Below are 20,384 nucleotides of genomic sequence, written 5' to 3'. Positions count from 1 at the left end.
TAAGGGATTTTTAAATGCCCCTTTAATGCACATGATACATAGGATTTCTTAGTAGTACACTCCTCAAGAGTCTCCAAAAGATAAAGCTACTACAACCGCATTCAGAGTAGAAAACCCACGTCAAAAGGAGAAGCACATGATACATGGTACACTCCTCAACAGTCTCCAAAAGATAAAGCACATGATACATGGTACACTCCTCAACAGTCTCCAAAAGATAAAGCTACTAAAACCAGCATATCCAGAGTAGAAAACCCACGTCAAAAGGAGAAGCGAGAAGATTTTGCCACATACCTCGGCCGCTTGGGTAGAGGTCACATTTTGTGCATTCTACGAGCAAAGATCAAGCTCACCATGACCCTTAAGCGTATAATTGCAGCCATTTATGACAAATAATGGCTCTGCTACTGCATTTTTGTTTAATTCGCTTTTAGAGTTGTAGTGGAGTGAGGCATGGGAAATATATTTGAGGCCCATTTGTAGAAGAGGAAAGGGACGCACTACCAGACGGGGAAGTAAAATTAATGCGGCTCGAACTAGATATTGGGCTGCTGGCTGATGTGGCGCCTACGTGGCACATCAGCCACGCTGGCAATCAACAGCCGGTAATACGTGACATTCTGCCCGTTTTTTCACCCGCCGAGCAGCCATTAATACACAGGCACCGAGCCGCCATTAATACACAGGCGCCACACTCCAGCCCCACACGCTCCATGCTCCAACCCTACACGGCACCAACCCTACACGGCACCATCGTTTTCTCCACGCAGCAGCACGTTCAGGTTCAGCAGCGGCCTTTGCAAGCAGGTTCAGTTAGTCAAGGTGCCTTCTTTTTATGGTTTCTGTAACATTCAGTTCGTTCGCAGGCTCTACATGTAAGTGATCGGCCTGCTCTCATTTGACTTTCACCAGCTACTTTGGCCTTGCAAAACCTTCACCGGCTACTATGACCTTTGGTTCAGCAGGTTCAGGTTTTTTAATTGGTTATTCATGTCTCTCCAAAACTGAAGCTTAGAGAATGCCATGAGTTCTTAAACGCCCCCCATCGGTGTCTTCGATTCGACAGCATTGTGTTGGGTGCACTCATATGATAATCGTTCAAAATACAAATTTGTATGCCAGCGTGGCTGATGTGCCACGTAGGCACCACATCAGCCAGCAGCCCGATATCTAGTTTGAGCCCTCTTCCTCGCCGGAGAAATCGCCCCGTTTGATACCAGGCCAAAGATAATTCATCCATCTCAGCCTGCAGCTCTTGGCACACCTTTGAAGCCCTGCTCCGTACAAGCCCAAATATATTCACATTTTGCATAATTATGATCAAACCAGAAATTCGCAGACTGTGTTGTATAATTATTGAGTAAATTCACAGACTGTACATCGTACAATCACTGTGTGGTACACTAATCACAAGACTATAGTATTACAATGGAGTGATAAAATCCAATAAGGATGGAATGGCGGCTGCTTGTGAATTGATAACATTTACCTGAAAGCTTAGGTAAAGTTCGCCAACTCCCATGCCCATGGATTCGTTGGATGAAGGCCACGAGCTTCTCATCTTCTTCGCGTGTCCATGCACCTCTCCTGATCTTGCTGATTTCATGTTGATTTTCAGAACAATTAGAAGGAGCACGCCCCATATTATTATTATAGCTAGCGGATGATGCAAAAGTTTGATCTTTAGTTTTTAGACAGGCAAAAACCTTTGAATCAATTCGATACTAATAACAGCGTCAATAATTTATGCTATGGTGGGCTATGCTATATTAATTGGCTTGAGCAAATGAAACACAAACGCTAATAAGTCCCCCCCTCTAAAGTGACCACTACCCGTTTTATTCCACTTTTCTTCTTACCGTAAGCCTTTGCAGGCACATTATTTTCCTTGCTTCAACGAGAAAAACACGTCCTACACCTAAATGTCATTACAAAGTCATTTGTGCACGGCTCCATTTCGACAGATCAACGACTGCATCATCATCGACCGTTCAACGGCTTGTCGACCGCCGTCTACTAGTTCTAACCTATGCGTGGCTCCATTTTGACACATCCTTTCACTACAGCTATTCGTCGCATAACGAGTAAGTCGCCAACAAGCTGCAAGGCGCCATGCTTTTTTGGAAGTGTGGGTGTGTTGTTTTACACACCTTTGGCTCCTTGTGTGTTTTCTTTGAAGTTTTGATTTCTTGTGCTTTTTCTAGTTGCCCCAGAGAGATTGATTTTCCAACATTCCTCCATGCTTTGACTACAGCTTGACAGTAGGTCTACTGCCAATAGGTTTCTCAATAAAAGCCACAAAAGTACGATCCAATTGCTTTTCCTTACGGTACCATCTCTGAGTTTTGGGGCCAAATTTGGGAGGCCTTTTCTACTCAATCCAACACCTCACCTACATCCAACAAATCCACATCAGGGAAAGACCCCTAGTATGCATGAAGCTCTGCCAAGATAACATGGACATAATCAAGGTATATTCCTCTATACATTCTGAATCAGTAAATCGAGCTCCACAGACCTAATTTTATTTACATTACATACAGACCAACACATGCATATGCATTTATACATCAACTCAGCATCCTGCAATCCTGTACATGTAGTCTTCAAGAAAACAATTTCATTTCTATTGGTCTAGGTTTCCCATAAAGTGCAAGTTCTAACAATCTTAAAAACCAATCCACTGAGCTCATTACTGATTGCCCACTTCCCAAGTAGCCAGTCCTCCCAAAAAATTTGCATATTTAAGCCCTTCTATATGCACCTAGTCATTTTGCACCAGGTGCTCCTTAAGGCAGGGCAGTCCCAAAACACATGCTTTCCACTTTCTATGGACGACGTGCATCTAGGGAAAATGCCACTAGCCATGTAAGTTCTTTTATGCAATTTATATCCAATGGGAAGTGTCCACATGCAAACCTTCCACAAAAAGACTTGAAATTTCCTAGGCACCTGACAATTCCATATCAACTGCTATCTCTTTTTCTAGCTAGAAGCACTCCAATTTACATTCCATATTTTGTTACAGTACACAACATTAGCATCTCCTTTTCTCATAAGTGCATAGATGTCTCTAGTTTTTCCTTCCTTCAATTTGACCCCATTAATCCAGGACCAATCCTTGATCCAAACTCAGATATCAGTGGTGGCTGTGGAGCATAATTCACTGTGTAGCAACTCTAGCACCTAAATCATCAAGTCTCTCTCTTTCCTAGTCAACAGTCAACCAGATGTCTAATGCCTTTGTTATTAAGACTCTTAGCCACTTCAGTATCTAGCGCAGCTAAGGGGGGATTAAACTTATGAGTCCACCATAACCCTAATGAGAGCATGGAGTTCCCAGTCACCCTCCCTCCACCATCCCAAGCCATAAGGCCCAGATTATCTTTCCAGTAATTGCAAAGCATTTTGTAGAAATCAGAGCATGTGATTTTTCGAGGAGAAAATGAAAACAATTTGTCTATCCAGGATAAGTTCCCCCATTTGCCTTTGGCTAATACCTCAGCCAATTCCACCAACTCCCTTATCATCAAGGACCAAGTAGAGACTTGAGATAGCATCCTAGGTAACATCAAAGTCCTTTTAGCATCACAGTGAGTGGGCAGATGTATGATACCTAATGCCCCCTTCCTTAGAACCTGAGGCATTAGCAAATTCATGAACAATCCCTAAGGCTACTCTCACATTGTTGTTCTTAGCTTTTAAGAATAACAAAGAATCATCAACAAATCATTGAATAACCAATTGCTCATTGTGTTTGAGTTTTAGACTTGTAATGTTCCCTTCCCTCCAAGCTAGCTCTAGTGATAGGATTAGAGGATGAGAAGTAATGGCAAACAATAAGGGAGCTAATGGGCACCCTTGTCTGACTGGCCTGTTGATTTCAAAACCCCTCACTATTCTTCCATTGAGGAGCACTTTAGAGTATCCACCCAAGGATAGAGTATAGATGTAAGTGGCCATTCTAGTACCAGAACCCATTCTTTCCATCACTCTTGCAATAAATGACCACTATCCTATCATAGGATTTCTCAAGGTCCAATTGCATCATAATACATTTCTCCTGAGTTTTAACGGCCACATCTCTACCCAGTAGAGCAACAAAGATGTTATCATAAATAGACATGCCTTTAATAAATAGACATGCCTTTAATAAATCCATGTTGTTTTTTGGAGATGATCTTTTGCAGCACATGAGTAATTCTGAGAGCAATCACCTTGGCTAAGATTGTATACATCACAATCAATAGGGTGATAGGCCAATGCCCAAACCTGTTGCACCAAGTAGTCTGTTTAGTAATGAGTTTCACTAGTCCTTATTTAGGAGCCTTGTCCCAGATACCCAATTTAAAAGCTTTCTTACAAATGTCAGCCACCACCACTTCTTTTAATGAGGGCCAAAAGGTTATGAAAAACTCGGTTGAGAGACCATCCCACCCAAGAGCCTTCTCCCTACCTAGCTTTAGTAGAGCACACCAACACTCATCCATCTCAATATCTCTTTCTAACCACTTAGCTTTATCAGAGTCCATTTTCTGATTAAGAAGACCAAGCAACCTGTTTTCAGCTTTAAACCTCCTCAAGGAGTAGTCTTCTTTCAAACTCAATGTCGAACCCAATAACTTGACCATTTCAGAGCAAGTGATTTGATGTCATGTATAGGAGTACCATCCACATCTAGAATGCTCCCCCCCATCACTCTATCACCTTTATTCTTGGAAAGTTTAAAAAAACCTATTGTCAGGTTTTTTTTAATTAGTAAATAGACTCTTTCTAGTCCAATACTCATGTTCTCTAAAGCATTTATCTTCCTCTGCTTTGATGTCAGCCTGACACTTAAGATACAACTCAGGGTCACCAGAGTCCAGCCCTACAGTTTGTCTCTTCAACAATAGATCCTCAAGCAATGTAAACCAATTTTTTTCTCACCTCTTCTTTCCTCCTCAGCTCTCAGTTTACCCACATCCCTAATGACTCCTTGCATCTCATTGGCAAACTGTTCCATGAACCCTTAACTCCCTTTCTCCTTTTTAATTTATTGATGGCTACTTCAGTATATTCCACAAAAAGAGGGTCTTTCAGAAGTAAATTAATCACTCTCAATTTCCTAGTATGGAAATGAGATAAGTCCATATCAGACCTATCAAGATGAGACCAACCCCACTTCAGAGGGAGATGGTCAGATAAAGTAGAGCTGCAATCCACTGCCACCCTCAAATTGTGAGGCGCCCATGAAGCTTGTTGACTAAATAAAACTCTGTCAATTCTTGATGAGGAGGATATATATTGAAGGCTAAGGTTGATCTCTCCAATCCCCAAGGTACCAACTACCCTTGAGTCCCAAACCCCTTCTAAGATCTTCCCACTTCCCTTTTTCTTTCCCTAATAAAACAGTGCTACCACCACATGTGAACCACTCTTTCTACCATATTAAAGTCCCCTAATACAATGCAAGGCACTTGAACATTTACCCCAATAATCCAATCCCACATACAACTCCTAACCTTATGATTATGAGTCCCATAGACATTAATGACCCATATTCTTTCACCATTTTCTATAATCTCTAGTATCAAAATTCTTCCCTCTGGATGATTAGATATGATACTAAACACCATATTAGTGAATTTGGGAATTTTCCAATTCCCATTTTTGAATACTTAAAAAAGGGGACATGGATAACATGTTTGTAAGTTTCTCAAAACCCTATCATATGACCTATCATTGGAAAGCGCTTGAAAAATGGAATCCAAAGAGCTATAAAGCGCTCATTTTGGATTAGTGGTGTGGTTAATCCAAACTTTTGACCATGTGTCCCAAACTTGTGGGAAATTCCCATATTCCCCAATATGGTGTTACTAGGGTTAAGATCCCTTTTAACTATAGTCATAACCCCGCTGTAGCCTGAATTAATGCCGCCATAGAAAATATCCCACTCTCTAAAGATTTTTATCCTAGAGATTCTCCCAAAGATAGATTGTGTTCCTATACAGCCAAAACAGACAAGTCCCAAGACTTCACTAAGTCCCAAAAATGGTATTCTTCTTCTTGTTTTTGATCCCTTTCACATTCTACGTACATCCTTTGAACTCTTTATGATTCATCATGTTAATGGAGTTTTTTGAACCATTTCCACTACCTCACATTCCTTAGCTATTCTCAACAAGATCAATCTCCTTTCTAGTTTCACTCAAAGCTCTATGAGAAAATTGCGCTACCAACAAGGAGTTCTCTCTCTCAAGAAATGGGCTATAAAGTGTTAGAGAAGATAATAGAATCTTGATTCTTCCCCCTCCCATTCCTCCTATTCTCATAACCTCTACTACTCTGGGCTTTCCTAGCTTCAGCCTTACTCTACCTAGCATTGGTTCTAGTCTTAACTTTATCCCAACCCCCTTCTTTCTTATTTTTCCAATATTTAACATCACTTACTTTCCCTTTGAATCGGCTTTCTGAGTCTCCAATGGACCACTCTTGTTGTTGCTTCCCCCCCTATTTAGCTCTTTAGGCTCCTCCCTTGTGGATTCCATGGCTGGAAAGACTTTAGCAATGTGCCCAAAATCCACGCACCTAAAGCAAGCTCCAAGAAATGCACCAAACTTTAGGCCAAATTCCAATTTACCTAATTGACCAAAGTCAACCTCAACAAATTTAGGAGTCTCAATAGAGGGGTTCCATGTGATGCATACACTATTACCTTGTCTTCCACCTACCTCATCAGCAGGGACAAACAACATCGGGCCAAGGGACTAAGCTATGGTGCACAGAGCTGGTATATGCCAAGGAGGCAATCCAATCACCATAACCCAAACCGGGCATGCGTTTTAAAGGCTTTTATTGACATCAAACAAAGGGTTGAAGGGAAAGACATATGTCAACCATTGACCAAAGAACAAAGGACCCTTGGCAAATAACTCAGACATAGAATGTCCTTTGATAAACAACACATTGAAAAACCCCTTACCTAAATAGAAGATCTTAGACACAGCACAATCATGCAAAATAGTTTCCTACAGCCACCTACCTAATTCTCCCTTCGATGGAGGTTTTCTGGACAAAAAAGAAACACGCTACACATTGAGAATAACCCTACCTAGCTTCTTATGAAATCTTGGCTTAGCTTCAAGCATACCTTGCTTTTCACATGGTTATAGAGTTGTTTGTTAAGCCAACCAGGGACACATTTCCTTTTGATGCACTCCACCTCAACCTCCTCACCTATGCGCTTGAACATCTCCTCCTCTGCCTCTGGATCCTAATCACCCTCTTCATCTTCGTAAAAAATACACCCGCTAGAACCACCTCCAAGTCTTTAATGAAGAACTCAGCATCTATTCATTGTTGTCCCCATGCTTGCTTTCCCTTAACCTTGATACAACGATGGGTCACTTGCCGGAACTGATCATGCATGTTGCTAGGCCTTTGGAATTGATCTGAGGGTTACTGAGGTACTCGGTCTGTGTACCTACCCCTCAAGGACTGTGACATCCTCTAGCTTTGCCTGTTGCTACCCTGTTGCATCCTTTCAAGTGGAACTGTGCACCTTCCTTGGGACATAGCTTAGTTAGCTGAGCCTGAATGCTCTGATACTAATGTTGCATGTGAGGAAGCCTTACTGTACTGATCCACAACCTTAAGCATACTTAAGAATATTGATGCTAAAAAACACATTGTTAAGAAAGACAAGAGAGAGAAGAAGAGAGAGATTAGGTGTTAGGTTTTCTTTATTACTATGGTACAAAAAGGTAATTGATGCTTGTAGATGAATTAGCACTTTGATCAGCCCCAAGGGGTTGATTAGCCCCAAGGGGTTGAGCCTAGCCCTTCTCCATATCTTCTAATTGATGGTAGATGACTTATGATGACTTAGAAAATGTTGAATATGTTGTGGTACTTATACATACTACTGAAGGTGTAGTCGGCCAATCGGCAGCTACTACAAGAGAAGTCGGCCAGCACTAGACAAGCAAAATTTGCTTTTATATGCCAAAATTGATATGCTTCTTATCCCTTATTCTTGTCACTTTCTATTGAACCCTTACTCAAGCCTTCATGCTATCCAACCTGCTATGTGCTAGAGCTGCCAATAGCCTATGTATAGGTAGCTCACAGTAGTCAAGCTATGCCTCCATGATGATATTGTTGATGATGTGCTACTGCTGATGATGATCATGTTGACCATGTTGATGATGTGCTACTGCTGATGATGATGTGCTACTGCTGATGATGATCATGTTGACCATGTTGATGTGAGACTATTGATGCTTCTGACTAAGATACTGACTGATCAAGGGTTAAAACTATTTATGCTAAGGTTTATGCCATTGCATGGGCATGCACATTACAAGATAGGTAGTAAGTGGAAACATAACCTTCACAAAAGAAGATTCTAGTAATGATGCTTGTGAGAGAAAAGACATACGATGTTTGAGGAAAGGAGGTAGAGAGAGCAGATTTAAGCCAAGTATAGAACGGATGCAAATGAGAGGTTCATTAGCTCCTTCTCTAACATCAACATTCCCTAAGGATTCTTCACTTCATACATATCTTTAAGGTTGTCTAGACTGCATATGCCACCACTGCAAGAGTCTCAAAGCCTAGCATCACTAGCGTAGCGTCACAAAAAAGAAAAAGCAAGATTTAATTTGGTTTTAAAAATGTAAAATTTAATAATGAGGCATAGCGTCACTCAGTTTTGACGCTAAAAATGACACAAAATTATCGACACAGTGTCACAATTCACATTCATTTATGGACTTAGTTTTTGGTTGAGGCATTTTTCTTTTCAATTTTTTTGGATTACCCTAGCGACCACGATCTAAGATTCCTCTAATCTCTTACCCACATGCAACAAAATCACAAAGATGGCAATCGATCATGATGCATCTACCAAAGGAGGGCACACTCCACAATGGATGCTGCAACAAATCACGATGATGATGATGGTCACTGTCATCTACAGTTTCACCCCAGAGGCTTCATATCCATCACTAGTGGACATCCTAAAGCAGGAAGTGGTAGGCCATGCAGCTATAGAAGCTGCATCATTATCATTGTAGTAAGGCAGATGCTCTTGGGTGCTATTGTGGCTCAAACCTGGTTCATAAGAGAGGTGCACATCACGAGAGCCCCAACTACTCATGGTGGAGGAAGAGCCACTTTGTAATCCAAGGGTTTTGTTTTATATATTTAGGTTGATTGTCTTATTGATTTAATCCATGAGATGTCACTAGTTGGTGTTGTAAGTTCTCGTTGGATGTTCTTTTCTGAGAGCGGTTTATGAAAGTTGTGAAAAAGTTGGTCCTTCAAAAGGCGCGGCTAGAGGGATTTTTTGGTAGAGGGATGGCTTTTACACCAAACACTATTCCACATAACTGAGTTTATGGTAGTAATGGATCCAAATGCACAAAGGTTTTGGACATACGAAGAATATGAAAAGGTATCAGGAGAGGTTCTAGTAGGTAGAGGAAAAGGTATCAGGAGAGGTTCTAGTAGGTAGAGGAAAAGGTATCAGGAGAGGTTCTAGTAGGTAGAGGAAAAGAAATTAGGCTTCCTCATCATACACTTCGAGAATAGATAAACGCATTTGTAATGTAAAGTGGGTAGATGAGTACGAAGAAGAAAAACATGTGATACAACATGCAAGGAGGAGAGCAAAGGCACAAGACCCGATGCCTACAATCTATGAATGGGTTGCAAAGAGATTAGAAATGGGAGACCCTAAATTTTACATAATTGACTCTTGAAGGATCTTACATGAAAGGATTGAAGCATTCGTGTTACCTGAACATTTGGAGCAAGCATTCTTCTTTCCTCCAGATCCACACGACCGGGTGCGTCTATTTAGCGAGCCAAGAGCAGTGAGCACAGAGCAGTGAGTAGAAATAAAGTCCTTGTGAAAGTGAGCAAGTAGGGGCATGGTATGATGTTAAGCGAGCATGTAATGTTAAAGAGAAGAGTGAAACCATAGTGCAACTCTATAATGAACAGAACAAAGAAGACTAAAAAAGTTTAAAAATGACTATTGCAAATAAAGCATTTTCAAATGAATGGTGCGGATATAAAAAATCACTACAAAACTCATACTACTTGGCTCGCTAAAAAGACGTTGAATTGGTCATTGAGCTACTAATAGAAACAAACTATTGTTTGCAACCACATGGAAACCACAGCGACCAGAGAGCATAGAAATCAAGCCATTAAGATGCACACCAATTTTAATAACCATACCACTGACACAACAATATAATACTCTTTAGAAACTATAACCATAGGATTTAAAAATTTTATAATCCAAATAAAAATTGTCCAGCAACAATCAGCTACATGCTATTGTAAAAAACATTCAGAAGCATAACATCCATCAAAACATTACTTCCAATAGTCCCAAAAAAATGATTGTCTCAATTAAAAAAAAGGCTATCTCTAATGGCATTCCGATGTAGACATGTGATCCTCATAACTGCAAGAGACACAAAGAAAAGAAAATAAGCTTTATCAATACAAAATTATTCTCTACTAACATATTTATCTTTTCAACATGCATACCTTTGCTGAGTATGGTTCTAACAGGTGATCATAGATCCGCTCATCCTTGTCTAACATTATGACATTGCGATCCATAAATGCTGCCACTAGCCCAAGAGTTCCAGTGCCAGCAAACAAATCCAAAATCGTGTCCCCAGGACGACTGAAGACGGAGACGATGTATTTGCTAAGCCGCTGACCTCTCTGGTCTACCCTTTCTCTTCACCAGATCCTCCGATGGCACTCTTGAAAACGCACACAAACCATTAACCATATGCCATAAAGATCACCGAAAATCATTTTAAATTCTATCTTGATTTGAATGCATACATACATGTCAAAGATAAGATCTTGCCCTACATCAAGATCATCACCTAGTGCCAAATCCCTTAGTTGATCCCCATGCATCACAAAGCTTGTAGCAGGAGATGTTGAGCGAACAAAAACAGCCAATATTAGACAAGTGACCTACAAGCAAAGACACATTGGTTGTTCATGCATTTTCACCTTAAATGGGACAAAGAAGATTTGCACAAATGACAGCCCCAAAGAGAACAACACCAATACCTGGGTAGTAATCATTTGCCCCATCTTCTTCCCAATAGGTGGAGTACACCTCACAACCTATCTATGATAAATGCCAAACCCAACGCTCTGTGCAACCTGCTCAATGGTCACTCCTTCTTCCATAGTGTAAAGGCATGTAAAGAAGCCTCGATCCGAGAGACAAGAATCAACAACTTTAAAAGTAGAGTCATACATGCCATCCCCAATCTTATTCCAATATGGAACCTTGTTTGCAACACAACCTCCAATGATGATATTTGAGGGGAAGTCTGCAAATATCAACTCCACACAGTAATCGGACCCTCTACTCTTGACATTCCCTACTGTGCAAATAACATTCATGGCATCAAGCACTTGCTTTCCCAATGAGGATGCATCCTCCATGTTCACAAAAGTAGCTGCAAGGTCCTCAATACTGACATTGAAGGCATAAATGGTTCCTATAGACAGGTTTTTGACATTTAACACACATAGTCTCAAGTCAAAACAATCGGATCACGATAGAGATGAGGTAGGAAGCTCACATACCTGGAGCTTGCAATGTCTTGGTTATGATGTCAGTTGGTTGTATCCCGCCTGCACTACTATTGGATGTCTGTGTTGACTCTGCTCCCTATTTGCTTCCATTGCTCGATTCACCTCCAATGCACGATTCACTATTTCCCTCCCTAAATTCACTGGCAATGACTTACGAAAAGAAGCCGATGCAATCGATGTTGCATGTGATGTGGATGTGGCCTCATTATGATCAATTTGCTAGCTACGAAGCTCCAATATAGACTTATGTTGGCGATACAGATCAAGCTCCTCCTCAGGCAGATGGTTTCTTTCAAGGTCCAACCACCACGGGCAGAAACGAGACTCTATGCTTGACATGGCCTGTTCAATGACAAACATGGGTAAACACAACTCACCCTCAATATGAACATGTTTCTCAATCATGGATTCAAAATAACAAATTCAATCACTTACTCTTCCAAGCTTCAAATCGGCATACATATAAGATTGATTGTCAACACAAAGCCACACACTAGCGAGAGGGGGTAAAATATCCAATTGGTGCTCCTCAATTTCAGAAAGCAACCATCTGCAAGCCAAAGCCCAAATGATAAAATAACACACAGAAAGAAGCATGCATGTTTTTTAACAAGGAATATCTGGGTTATGTTGTAGGAAAACCTATAAACGACTCGCCGTGCAGCACTTTGTAGGCCTGGTTGATGGTCAATATCATGGCTAAATTTTATGCCTCCTTCGTGCACTTTGAAAGCCCTTTTGAAGTACTTTCTTCTGCATAGAACAACAAAAGAGGTGAATCGGCTCTCACCTGGCAACCTGACTCGATCGGCATTTTTAATATCATTTTGGATTCTCAAACCCAGCTCCGTGATCTGAAGCCAGTAGGAGTACATGTGCAGCCATTCCCTAACCTTTGTCTTATCATTTGGCATACCCTCAAGTGATCGCACTGCAGCCTGAGAGTTGTCCAATAGCTTGACAATGTGAGCCTTATATGTGTCTTTGATGCAAGCAGAACCTATCATATTGAGCTTTTCCTCTGTGGCCACATGATTGGTTGACGCGTGCCATGGGAGGGAGAGCAATGCACACCAAAAGGCCTCACCGTTGGAGGGATCAGCAATCCTTGCATATTTTGATGTTTTTCCTCTGTAGAGAACTTCTACCTTTCGAGTCACATTCTCCCTAGCAGACTCGGCAAGTGGTCCATTTGATGCCTCATCAATTTTTTGCTCCATCTCATCCTTGAACAAGAGCCAAGTCATAATCTGGATTGGCAAATGAAGCCAACTAGGCCTTCCTCTGGCAGATGCACTCTGCATCTCTCTCTCAACCCATAGCTTGTCCTCATTGTCCAAATGTGCCATGAGAGTTGTTAGGTCGGACTCTGCCAATCTTCTTAGTTGAAATAGACGATCACCAAATGTGGTTGGCACAAATGCATAATCATGCGTCCTACAAAACAAAGAAAAAATATGTTAATATTCTTGAGTACAAACAACTTACTTGACATAGAAGGAGACTCTGATAACAAATTAACTTACTTGTTCAACCTGGACAATGAAAACAAAAGCTCACCCACATCCCTCCGCTCGAACACATAAAATTTACAGAGAACACAACAATGCATGGACAAATCCCCTTGAAACCCTGTAATAAAACACAAAATTAGGAAGGACAAAGAAGCATAAGAAACTATAACATCCCAATGAGAACTCACCTGTAGAAATGCAGTCCATCCAAGCATTGTGTCGATTATTACCATCAAGAATATGCACCATTTTTCGGCTCAAGTACGGACCCCAATCGGGGTCAAGTGCAAGAGTTTCCTCAAATTGTTGATTCACAGTCCTCCAATGCTCATCCCAAGTTTCCTCCCTCTCTTGTGTCAATGGTGTCTCCTCCCCTTCCAAGTCCATAATTGATACTGTGAAAGCTCCCATGCTCTCAATGTACCCACCTAGTTTTTTGAAGCTTCGAGTAAGAGACTTATCTGTTGAGGGAGAAACCTTTCGGATTGCCTCCGTCTGGATCATCCTACAGAGAGGAACACGTGGAGGTGGAGACCTAAATTTGACTCCTATCCTATCTAAAAAGGCTTGTGGAGTAGATGTCTCAAGAATCTTCCCAAAAATATCAACCTTATTTTTTTTCTGCTTGCTTCCTTCAGTTTGGGTTGTGACAACTGTTTCTTCTTGATCCTCTAGTGGATGTGTGTTCTCTTCCCCCTCTATCTCTCTCCCAGTATCCTCAGTATTCTCACCTTCATCCTCATTATCACCACCTTGAGTATTCTCACCCTCATTTTGATCACCTTTATTTTCCTCAATTGCCCCCACTACATTTTGTCCATCCTCCTCATTTCTTTCATCACTATGTAGATGCTGCCTATCCATATCCACCTCCAGGTTAGTGTCATCTATGATATGTACCGCATGCTCTGTAGTAGGGTTTGAGGAGGCGGCTTGCTCCAAAGTGCTAGAAAAATCAGCTTGCCTCCTTGTGTGTCTCAATGAGCTCTCACCTGGGCCAACCTGCACACTCTTTTTCCGCTTAGCAAGAGGTAACTCATCCATTTTTGCACAACAAGAACCTTTCAAGCAAGATGCTCTAGTGAAATGACTCGAACTCATTTGAAAACCAGATAGCCATGCAAAAATACAAGAACAAATCTTCAAATAGTATTCTACTCGTATTGTATAATTAATTGATTATTTTAACAGAAGCAAATTCAGTAATACGACACAAACTTAAAGAAAAGGTGGCACATTCACTAAAGAGATTAAATTCAGTACTGCAACACAATCATCAAACAAAGGTGGCACATTCACTATCCAACAAAACGGCCAACTCATAATAACGAACAGAATATCTTTGAGATTATCATATGGAGTGCTTTGGCCCAAATTCCAAGGCATTCAAAGCCGTATCGAATATTTTTAAAAAATCTCCATTGGAAAATATTTACGGAGCCCTTTTCAGGTGTTCAATTCAAGGCATTCAAATTTATTGGAAAATATATAAAGATTCGGAAGCCCAAATCTAAAGGCATTCAATATTGAGTACTAATAAACTTTAGAAGTGATATTTCGCAATCCAACACTTTTTTAAGGACAAACTTTTTTCTTTTTGTGCTATTGTTCTTTAGATGCACATGTTTGCTGGTCTCCTCTCTCGACTGTGTGAGCCGTTTCTCAACCAAAAAGACATCAAATTTTTGAGCTTCTTGTATACACAAAGTCTGCATAATACAGACAGTAGTAAGAGAGACAGTCTATGCAATGTGTTTGAGACAGCACCATATAGATAGCATGTTCTTACACTACTCTCTCCAAATTTCTGCCGCCGGGGGGATCCAAGGGGGGCCGGCTTGAAACAAACTCAAAATCGTGATGATTTTTTCAATGCTCGGCAGCAAAACATCCTATTATTTTGTGCGCTGAGCGCACAAATTAATTCAAGAAAAATAGCAAGAGGTAACGCCGCACATCTCATACTGTGTGTGGAGTGTGGCAGCAGCAAAACATCCTATTATTTTGTGCACTGAGCGCACAAATTCATTCAAGAAAAATAGCAAGAAGTAACGCTGCACATCTCATACTACTGTGTGTGGAGTGTGGCGGCAGCAAAACATCCTATTATTTTGTGCGCTGAGCGCACAAATTCATTCAGGCAAAATAGCACAAATTCATGGATGATGATACCTTTCTGTGTCTCTTTGTTGGGGAGAAAGATTGGAGTGGGGAGAGGGCCCTGTGCATGAGATCAGCGTTTCTTTGCTGGGAAGACGTATGATGCTTCATGATCGCTTCTCTGCGTGTGTGTTCGAGGGAAGATGCTTCTGTGTGGAGGACGACTAAAAGCCTTAAGTAATTGCTTCATAAGAAGTAGCCGACTACTAAAAACCCAAAGTTAGGCACTGGACAAATTTTTTTATTCTAACACTAATGAATTTCAACACTAAAATTTAAGGGTTTGGTCAATATTTTTCCGATTTTTTTAAATCTATAGCACAGTTATGCTATGGCATCCAACTGGTAGAGTTTTTGAAATCTAACAGGAGATTATGAAAAAGCGCAAGAACTAACACAAAGCAAATATGTGTGTGTGTGTGTGCGTGTGTGTGTGTATACATACACACACACACACACAAACATATATACATATATATACATGTACTCTTTTTGATACCCTTCATTATGACTATTTTTGCAATAAATATTTTTATTTGCTTCTACCCATAGTCTTAAAATGAGCCTGGTAAAATTGTATTATGGCTAGTATATGCTATTGATTAGAGCAAGAACATCTAGTATTAAAATATTTTTGGCTAATATTCAATGTAAATTCCTTAATTGTTGTTGTGATTGCATTATGCAGGGAGGCTCGTGTTTTCCTCCATTCTACAATGGGTGCATGCATCCGAGTCCCCTTCTTGAATGGCAAATGTCTTGTGTCAATCAACATGATCCGGGGGAAGCTTGGAACTATTGGTGGGATAAATGTGGAGGCCTTACTTGAAATTGGAGGAGAGTATGAGCCCATTTGTCCTTTACACTTGTATGCAGGGATTGGAGACGAGGCATATTTTATCCTGGAGCATTCATTGTCCTCTGTATATATTGCCAAATCAGAGAATTATTTTGAGACCCCAGAACAAGGTCCCTCAACTATATTTCCTCCCGGTTCTCGAAAGAGTACTCCAATGTAAGTGGCATTAACTTTGACTTTGACATTTTTTGTTTTGCATTGTGCATTGAATTAGAGAGCATTGTGCTTTACAGTGACTTGGACACTGAAGAGATGGAAGAAATCAATGTCCAAGCACATGGGTCATTGCAAGAGGAGATAGAGGTCTCTCCTGTGGAAAAGTGCTTTCAACATTTGGAAGAGGAAGATGTTCAGTTTGATACTGCGGTCTCTTGCTTTCAAATAATCCGCATGTTACCTCCTACTGATGTCTTGCACACTTTAATCCATGATTGTGATTACAAAGGCAAGGTAAAAGAGCTTCCCAAGGTGTACCCAGAGTTCAGTACATATGAGCTTGAAGGTGGGAAAGGTATGGGGCAAAAATACGAGGGCAACATTTGGACAAAGCCACAAATGCAAACTAGGGCCAATAAAACTTTTGTTCTTAGGAAGAGCTTCTACGGGGGAACCTTCCAGTGCATGAATGAGCACTGCTCCTTTAGGACACGTATGAATCAACCAAACAAACTCCATTGGAATGGGCAGCTGATAAAATCTCCTAAATATGGGAATTTAGCAATTGGGAGCTTCGGGAACCTTGAGTGTTTTTTCTGCAAGCATGTGCCAATGTGTCTTAAAGAATGTCCTGCCTGTGTCTATTATTATTTTATGCCAAAAGAATCAATGCATAGCAGACTATTTATTCATTATGGCAAACATACACACATGGTTTCCAAGGGAATGTGCCGAGCATCGATACGAAATATCAAGGCCTTTGTAGCACGTGCAGTGGGCATCGACCACAACGCTGGGCCCAGAAAGGTACAAATGATTGTGGCAAGGGAGGTGGTTCTAAGAGCATTCACTGATGATGACAAGGCACAGGGAGAATTCATGACAGAGAGGGAGCTACAAGAGATGTCGCAAGAGTTGCAAAGTTTGATAAATGTCAAAAAGTACGTAGGAAGTGCAATTTAGCAAAGAATAGTATGCAATTATCATCTTTAATACACTAAGTATGCTTTATGAATGCAGGGTGAAGCAGATGGTAATGCAAACACGAAAAACAACACGGCCTCTGGGTGAAGGATATGAAGCCATTCTTAATCTAAAAAGAACATGCCATTTTGAGTTCTTCCATGGTTCTCGATTTCCATTGCAAGCCACCACTACTACTGAGCGTTGCTTTATCTTCAAGATGTCTACTACTGGACCTGGTTCTGGGATTGACATTGTTTGGCGAATGGACAAGGATGGTAATGGGGATCTTAATCAAGCATGGGTCTGCTTTGATCATGTGCATACTGGATGGCATACAATGGGAGCACATGTTTATGACCACATGTAAGTTACAAGCGGTAGAGAGCATTGCTTAATTTGTGTCTTTAATATAACTCTGTTTCCATTTGTGGCATGCAGGATTGGTGAGCTATTGACAATAGCAACTTGTGAATTTAGAGAAGAGGATGAGGATGCTCAAGTCATGTTGAGTCGTCTCATAAGCAATCTCGTATAGAGTGGATCTCTAAATCGCACGACATGTTATCCTCACATTGCTAGTACTTCTCCTACGAGCCTCCTACGAGCCTCATTGGATGAGGAAGAGTTAGATCTATGGAGAGTAGGACTCCACTCTTGTGAGGGTAAATATGTCGTCACCTAATATAAGAGTTAATCTAATTAGTGTACCAATTGAATCATTGATGTATAACTTAGATACAAGTTTGTCAAAGTTGAAACTAATCATCTATAAACAAAAAACTTTCAAAAGTCATAGTTATAAGGGAAGAAAAATATACATGTGGTGGAGGAGATTCACAAAGACCATAGTCTAGCTCATTATGAGCACAAATTTAACCCCTATGTGTAACCATGCCCGACATCGTGCGCAATAACATAATATTATTTGATTAAAACATGCTTGCTGATCAGAATAATCAGATTTATTGTCTTCTCCAATAAAATGTGATTCAGGTGGTATCTCTGATTGTGATGAAGAAACTCGAGAATGGGTATGGATGGATGGGTTGTTGCGAGATCAGGGTGTCCAGTTTTGTCCAGAGCTAGAGCTAGAACTCTAGGGAGACGAAGTTCCGATCTACTACGTCGAGCACACACTCGTGATATACACACATGCCCATAACATTTTATGGACATATGTCTACAAATAGGCCCATCATCGACCATTGACCGAGTGACTGGGCCCACGGGTGCCACGTATGCAGACACCCCAATATTTAACGTAAGCTCTACATGCCATGAAGGGGAATAGGGAACCGGCTACCTTATAAGAATAAAGAAAGGAAAGAGCATACAAGATTGAACAAGGGAATACGCTCATAACCCATGTGTTCATACATGTAAACTTATATTTATACTAAACAAAAGCGCGCGCCTCCTTGGAGGGCGATGTCTTTAGGTTACTACTTAGGTTAATGTCACTAACTTGGCTATGTAAGAAACTTTGCATAGAGGCACCAAAAGAGCAAGCTACCACCTGCAATCAGGGTAGCGTGCTAATAAGGATTACTAATGTTGGGCACAGAAGAAGAAATCAGAAGGCTTTCTACCATTAATAACTCGGCCGCTTGGGGAGAGGTGGCATGTAGTGCGTTTTGCGAGAGCTCGAGCTCAAGCTCACCATAATTCTCAGGCGTATTGTTGCAGCCATCCGTTACAAATAATGACTCTAGCATATTGTTAGAGTTGCAGCTGAATGCGTGTTGATGGTTATAATCTGCTTGAAACGGAGGATTAGGAAAGAGTGGCAAATCTGTAATAGAGAAATCAGAGGAGTAGGCAGAGCTAGTCGAAGGTGAAGTCAAATTGCCAGCAGCCTCGGGTCTCGCGGAGATGAAAATATCCTGCAGAGAACTAGTAGGGTAGTCGGAGAAGTATATAGGGTAGAGGGCCCTGCTGCTCATGCAGCAGGAATTATGCTCAAACACATTAAGGAACTCATGACCCAGCTTATTAGAGGCCGCCTCAGAGACATCGACAACCTGCAGTGGATTGTATGCAGTAGCAACCTTAGGCAAATGGGTGTCCGGGTCGATTCCCATGCGGGACAATCGCTTCTTCAAATGCGTGTGCCAGTAATTCTTGATCTCGTTGTCCGTTCTCCCGGGGAGTTGCGCAGCTATAGCACTCCACCTGTAATTATATGGCTAATTAGTTTCATCACTAAGCCATAATCGTCATGCAGGTAATCGAACATGATTATTCAGCAAATCTATGCAGAACATTATTAATCAGCTTACTTGTTTCCCAGAAAGGAGTGCATGCGAACGATGGCTCTCTCTTCTTCGGCAGAGAAACCGCCTAGTTTGATGCCTGGCCTAAGATAGTTCTTCCATCTCAACCTGCAACTCTTGCCACACCGTTGAAGCCCTACTCCATACAAATTTACATTTTGCATCACTAAATTAACAGTTCAAAGACTATAGTATATAATTGAGTAATAAGATCTACATAGATAATATGGTCATACCTGCAAGCACAGGTAACGTTCGCCATCTCCCATGCCCATTGTTTCGTTGGATGAAGGACACGAGCTTCTTATCTTCTTCTGCTGTCCATGCACCTCTCTTGGCGTTGCTGGTTCTATGATGCTCACAACAATTAGGAACACGCCCCATATTGTAGCAATGTACAAGATTGATATATTGTTATAAAAATGCAATTATGGAATCGATTTGATACTTCTTATAATATTATAATGCTGAATGAAGAAGTGCCTTGGTGGGCTACGCTATATGTAAAGAGCCGGGCTAAACACAAATTCTATATGCTCCGAGTGCCCACCTTCCTTTGCACAAATTCTATATGCTCCTAGTGCCCACCTTCCTTTGCACAAAAGCTAAGTGCCCCAAAGTGATCCTTTTCCTCCCAAATAACCATGGAAGACACATTAAATACAAGTTTTTTTCCAAAGAAAAAATCACGTTGTGATTTATTCGTGAGGAGATGACACATAACATAAAGTGCCATTTGTTTTATGAGAAGATGACACATACAATTACTAATTGCTTTTCACAACCTTTGTCATGCACGTCAAATCCAAAGTTGTATGCCCTTGT

The 20,384-nt window shown here is 41.0% G+C and overlaps 2 protein-coding genes across 2 annotated transcripts in view; both read right to left on the bottom strand.

Moving 5' to 3' along the window:
- The window catches only part of LOC147634568 (alpha-mannosidase At3g26720-like), a 158,021-nt gene that overhangs the window by 42,945 nt on the left and 94,692 nt on the right, over nt 1-20,384 (bottom strand). The window lies entirely within an intron of this gene.
- On the bottom strand, nt 10,363-20,040 carry LOC147634569 (uncharacterized). The gene is made up of 5 exons (XM_086804431.1): nt 19,796-20,040; nt 19,566-19,695; nt 18,886-19,458; nt 10,549-10,747; nt 10,363-10,462 (listed from the first exon to the last, which is right to left on the bottom strand). Exons 1-5 carry the CDS (start codon nt 19,941-19,943, stop codon nt 10,457-10,459), a joined length of 1,056 nt encoding a protein of 351 aa, XP_086660557.1. The 5' UTR covers nt 19,944-20,040; the 3' UTR covers nt 10,363-10,456.

The sequence above is a fragment of the Cibotium barometz genome, chromosome 10 (assembly GCF_041138505.1).
Source record: "Cibotium barometz isolate CiBa-2024 chromosome 10, ASM4113850v1, whole genome shotgun sequence".
NCBI classification, from domain to species: Eukaryota; Viridiplantae; Streptophyta; class Polypodiopsida; order Cyatheales; family Cibotiaceae; genus Cibotium; species Cibotium barometz.
The sequence above is the reverse complement of the archived record's forward strand: the minus strand, read 5'-3'. Positions and strand labels throughout refer to the sequence as shown.

Bases quoted from the DNA above. Each gene is read 5' to 3' on its own strand.
- LOC147634569 (XM_086804431.1), bottom strand. From the start codon at position 19,943: ATGGGGCGTGTTCCTAATTGTTGTGAGCATCATAGAACCAGCAACGCC. The intron at 19,696-19,795 runs GTATGACCATAT...TGTATGGAGTAG, and splicing joins AACGTTACCTGTGCTTGCAG to GGCTTCAACGGTGTGGCAAG. The intron at 10,748-18,885 runs GTTATTAATGGT...GATCTGGTGAAG, and splicing joins ACCTCTCCCCAAGCGGCCGA to AGAAAGGGTAGACCAGAGAG.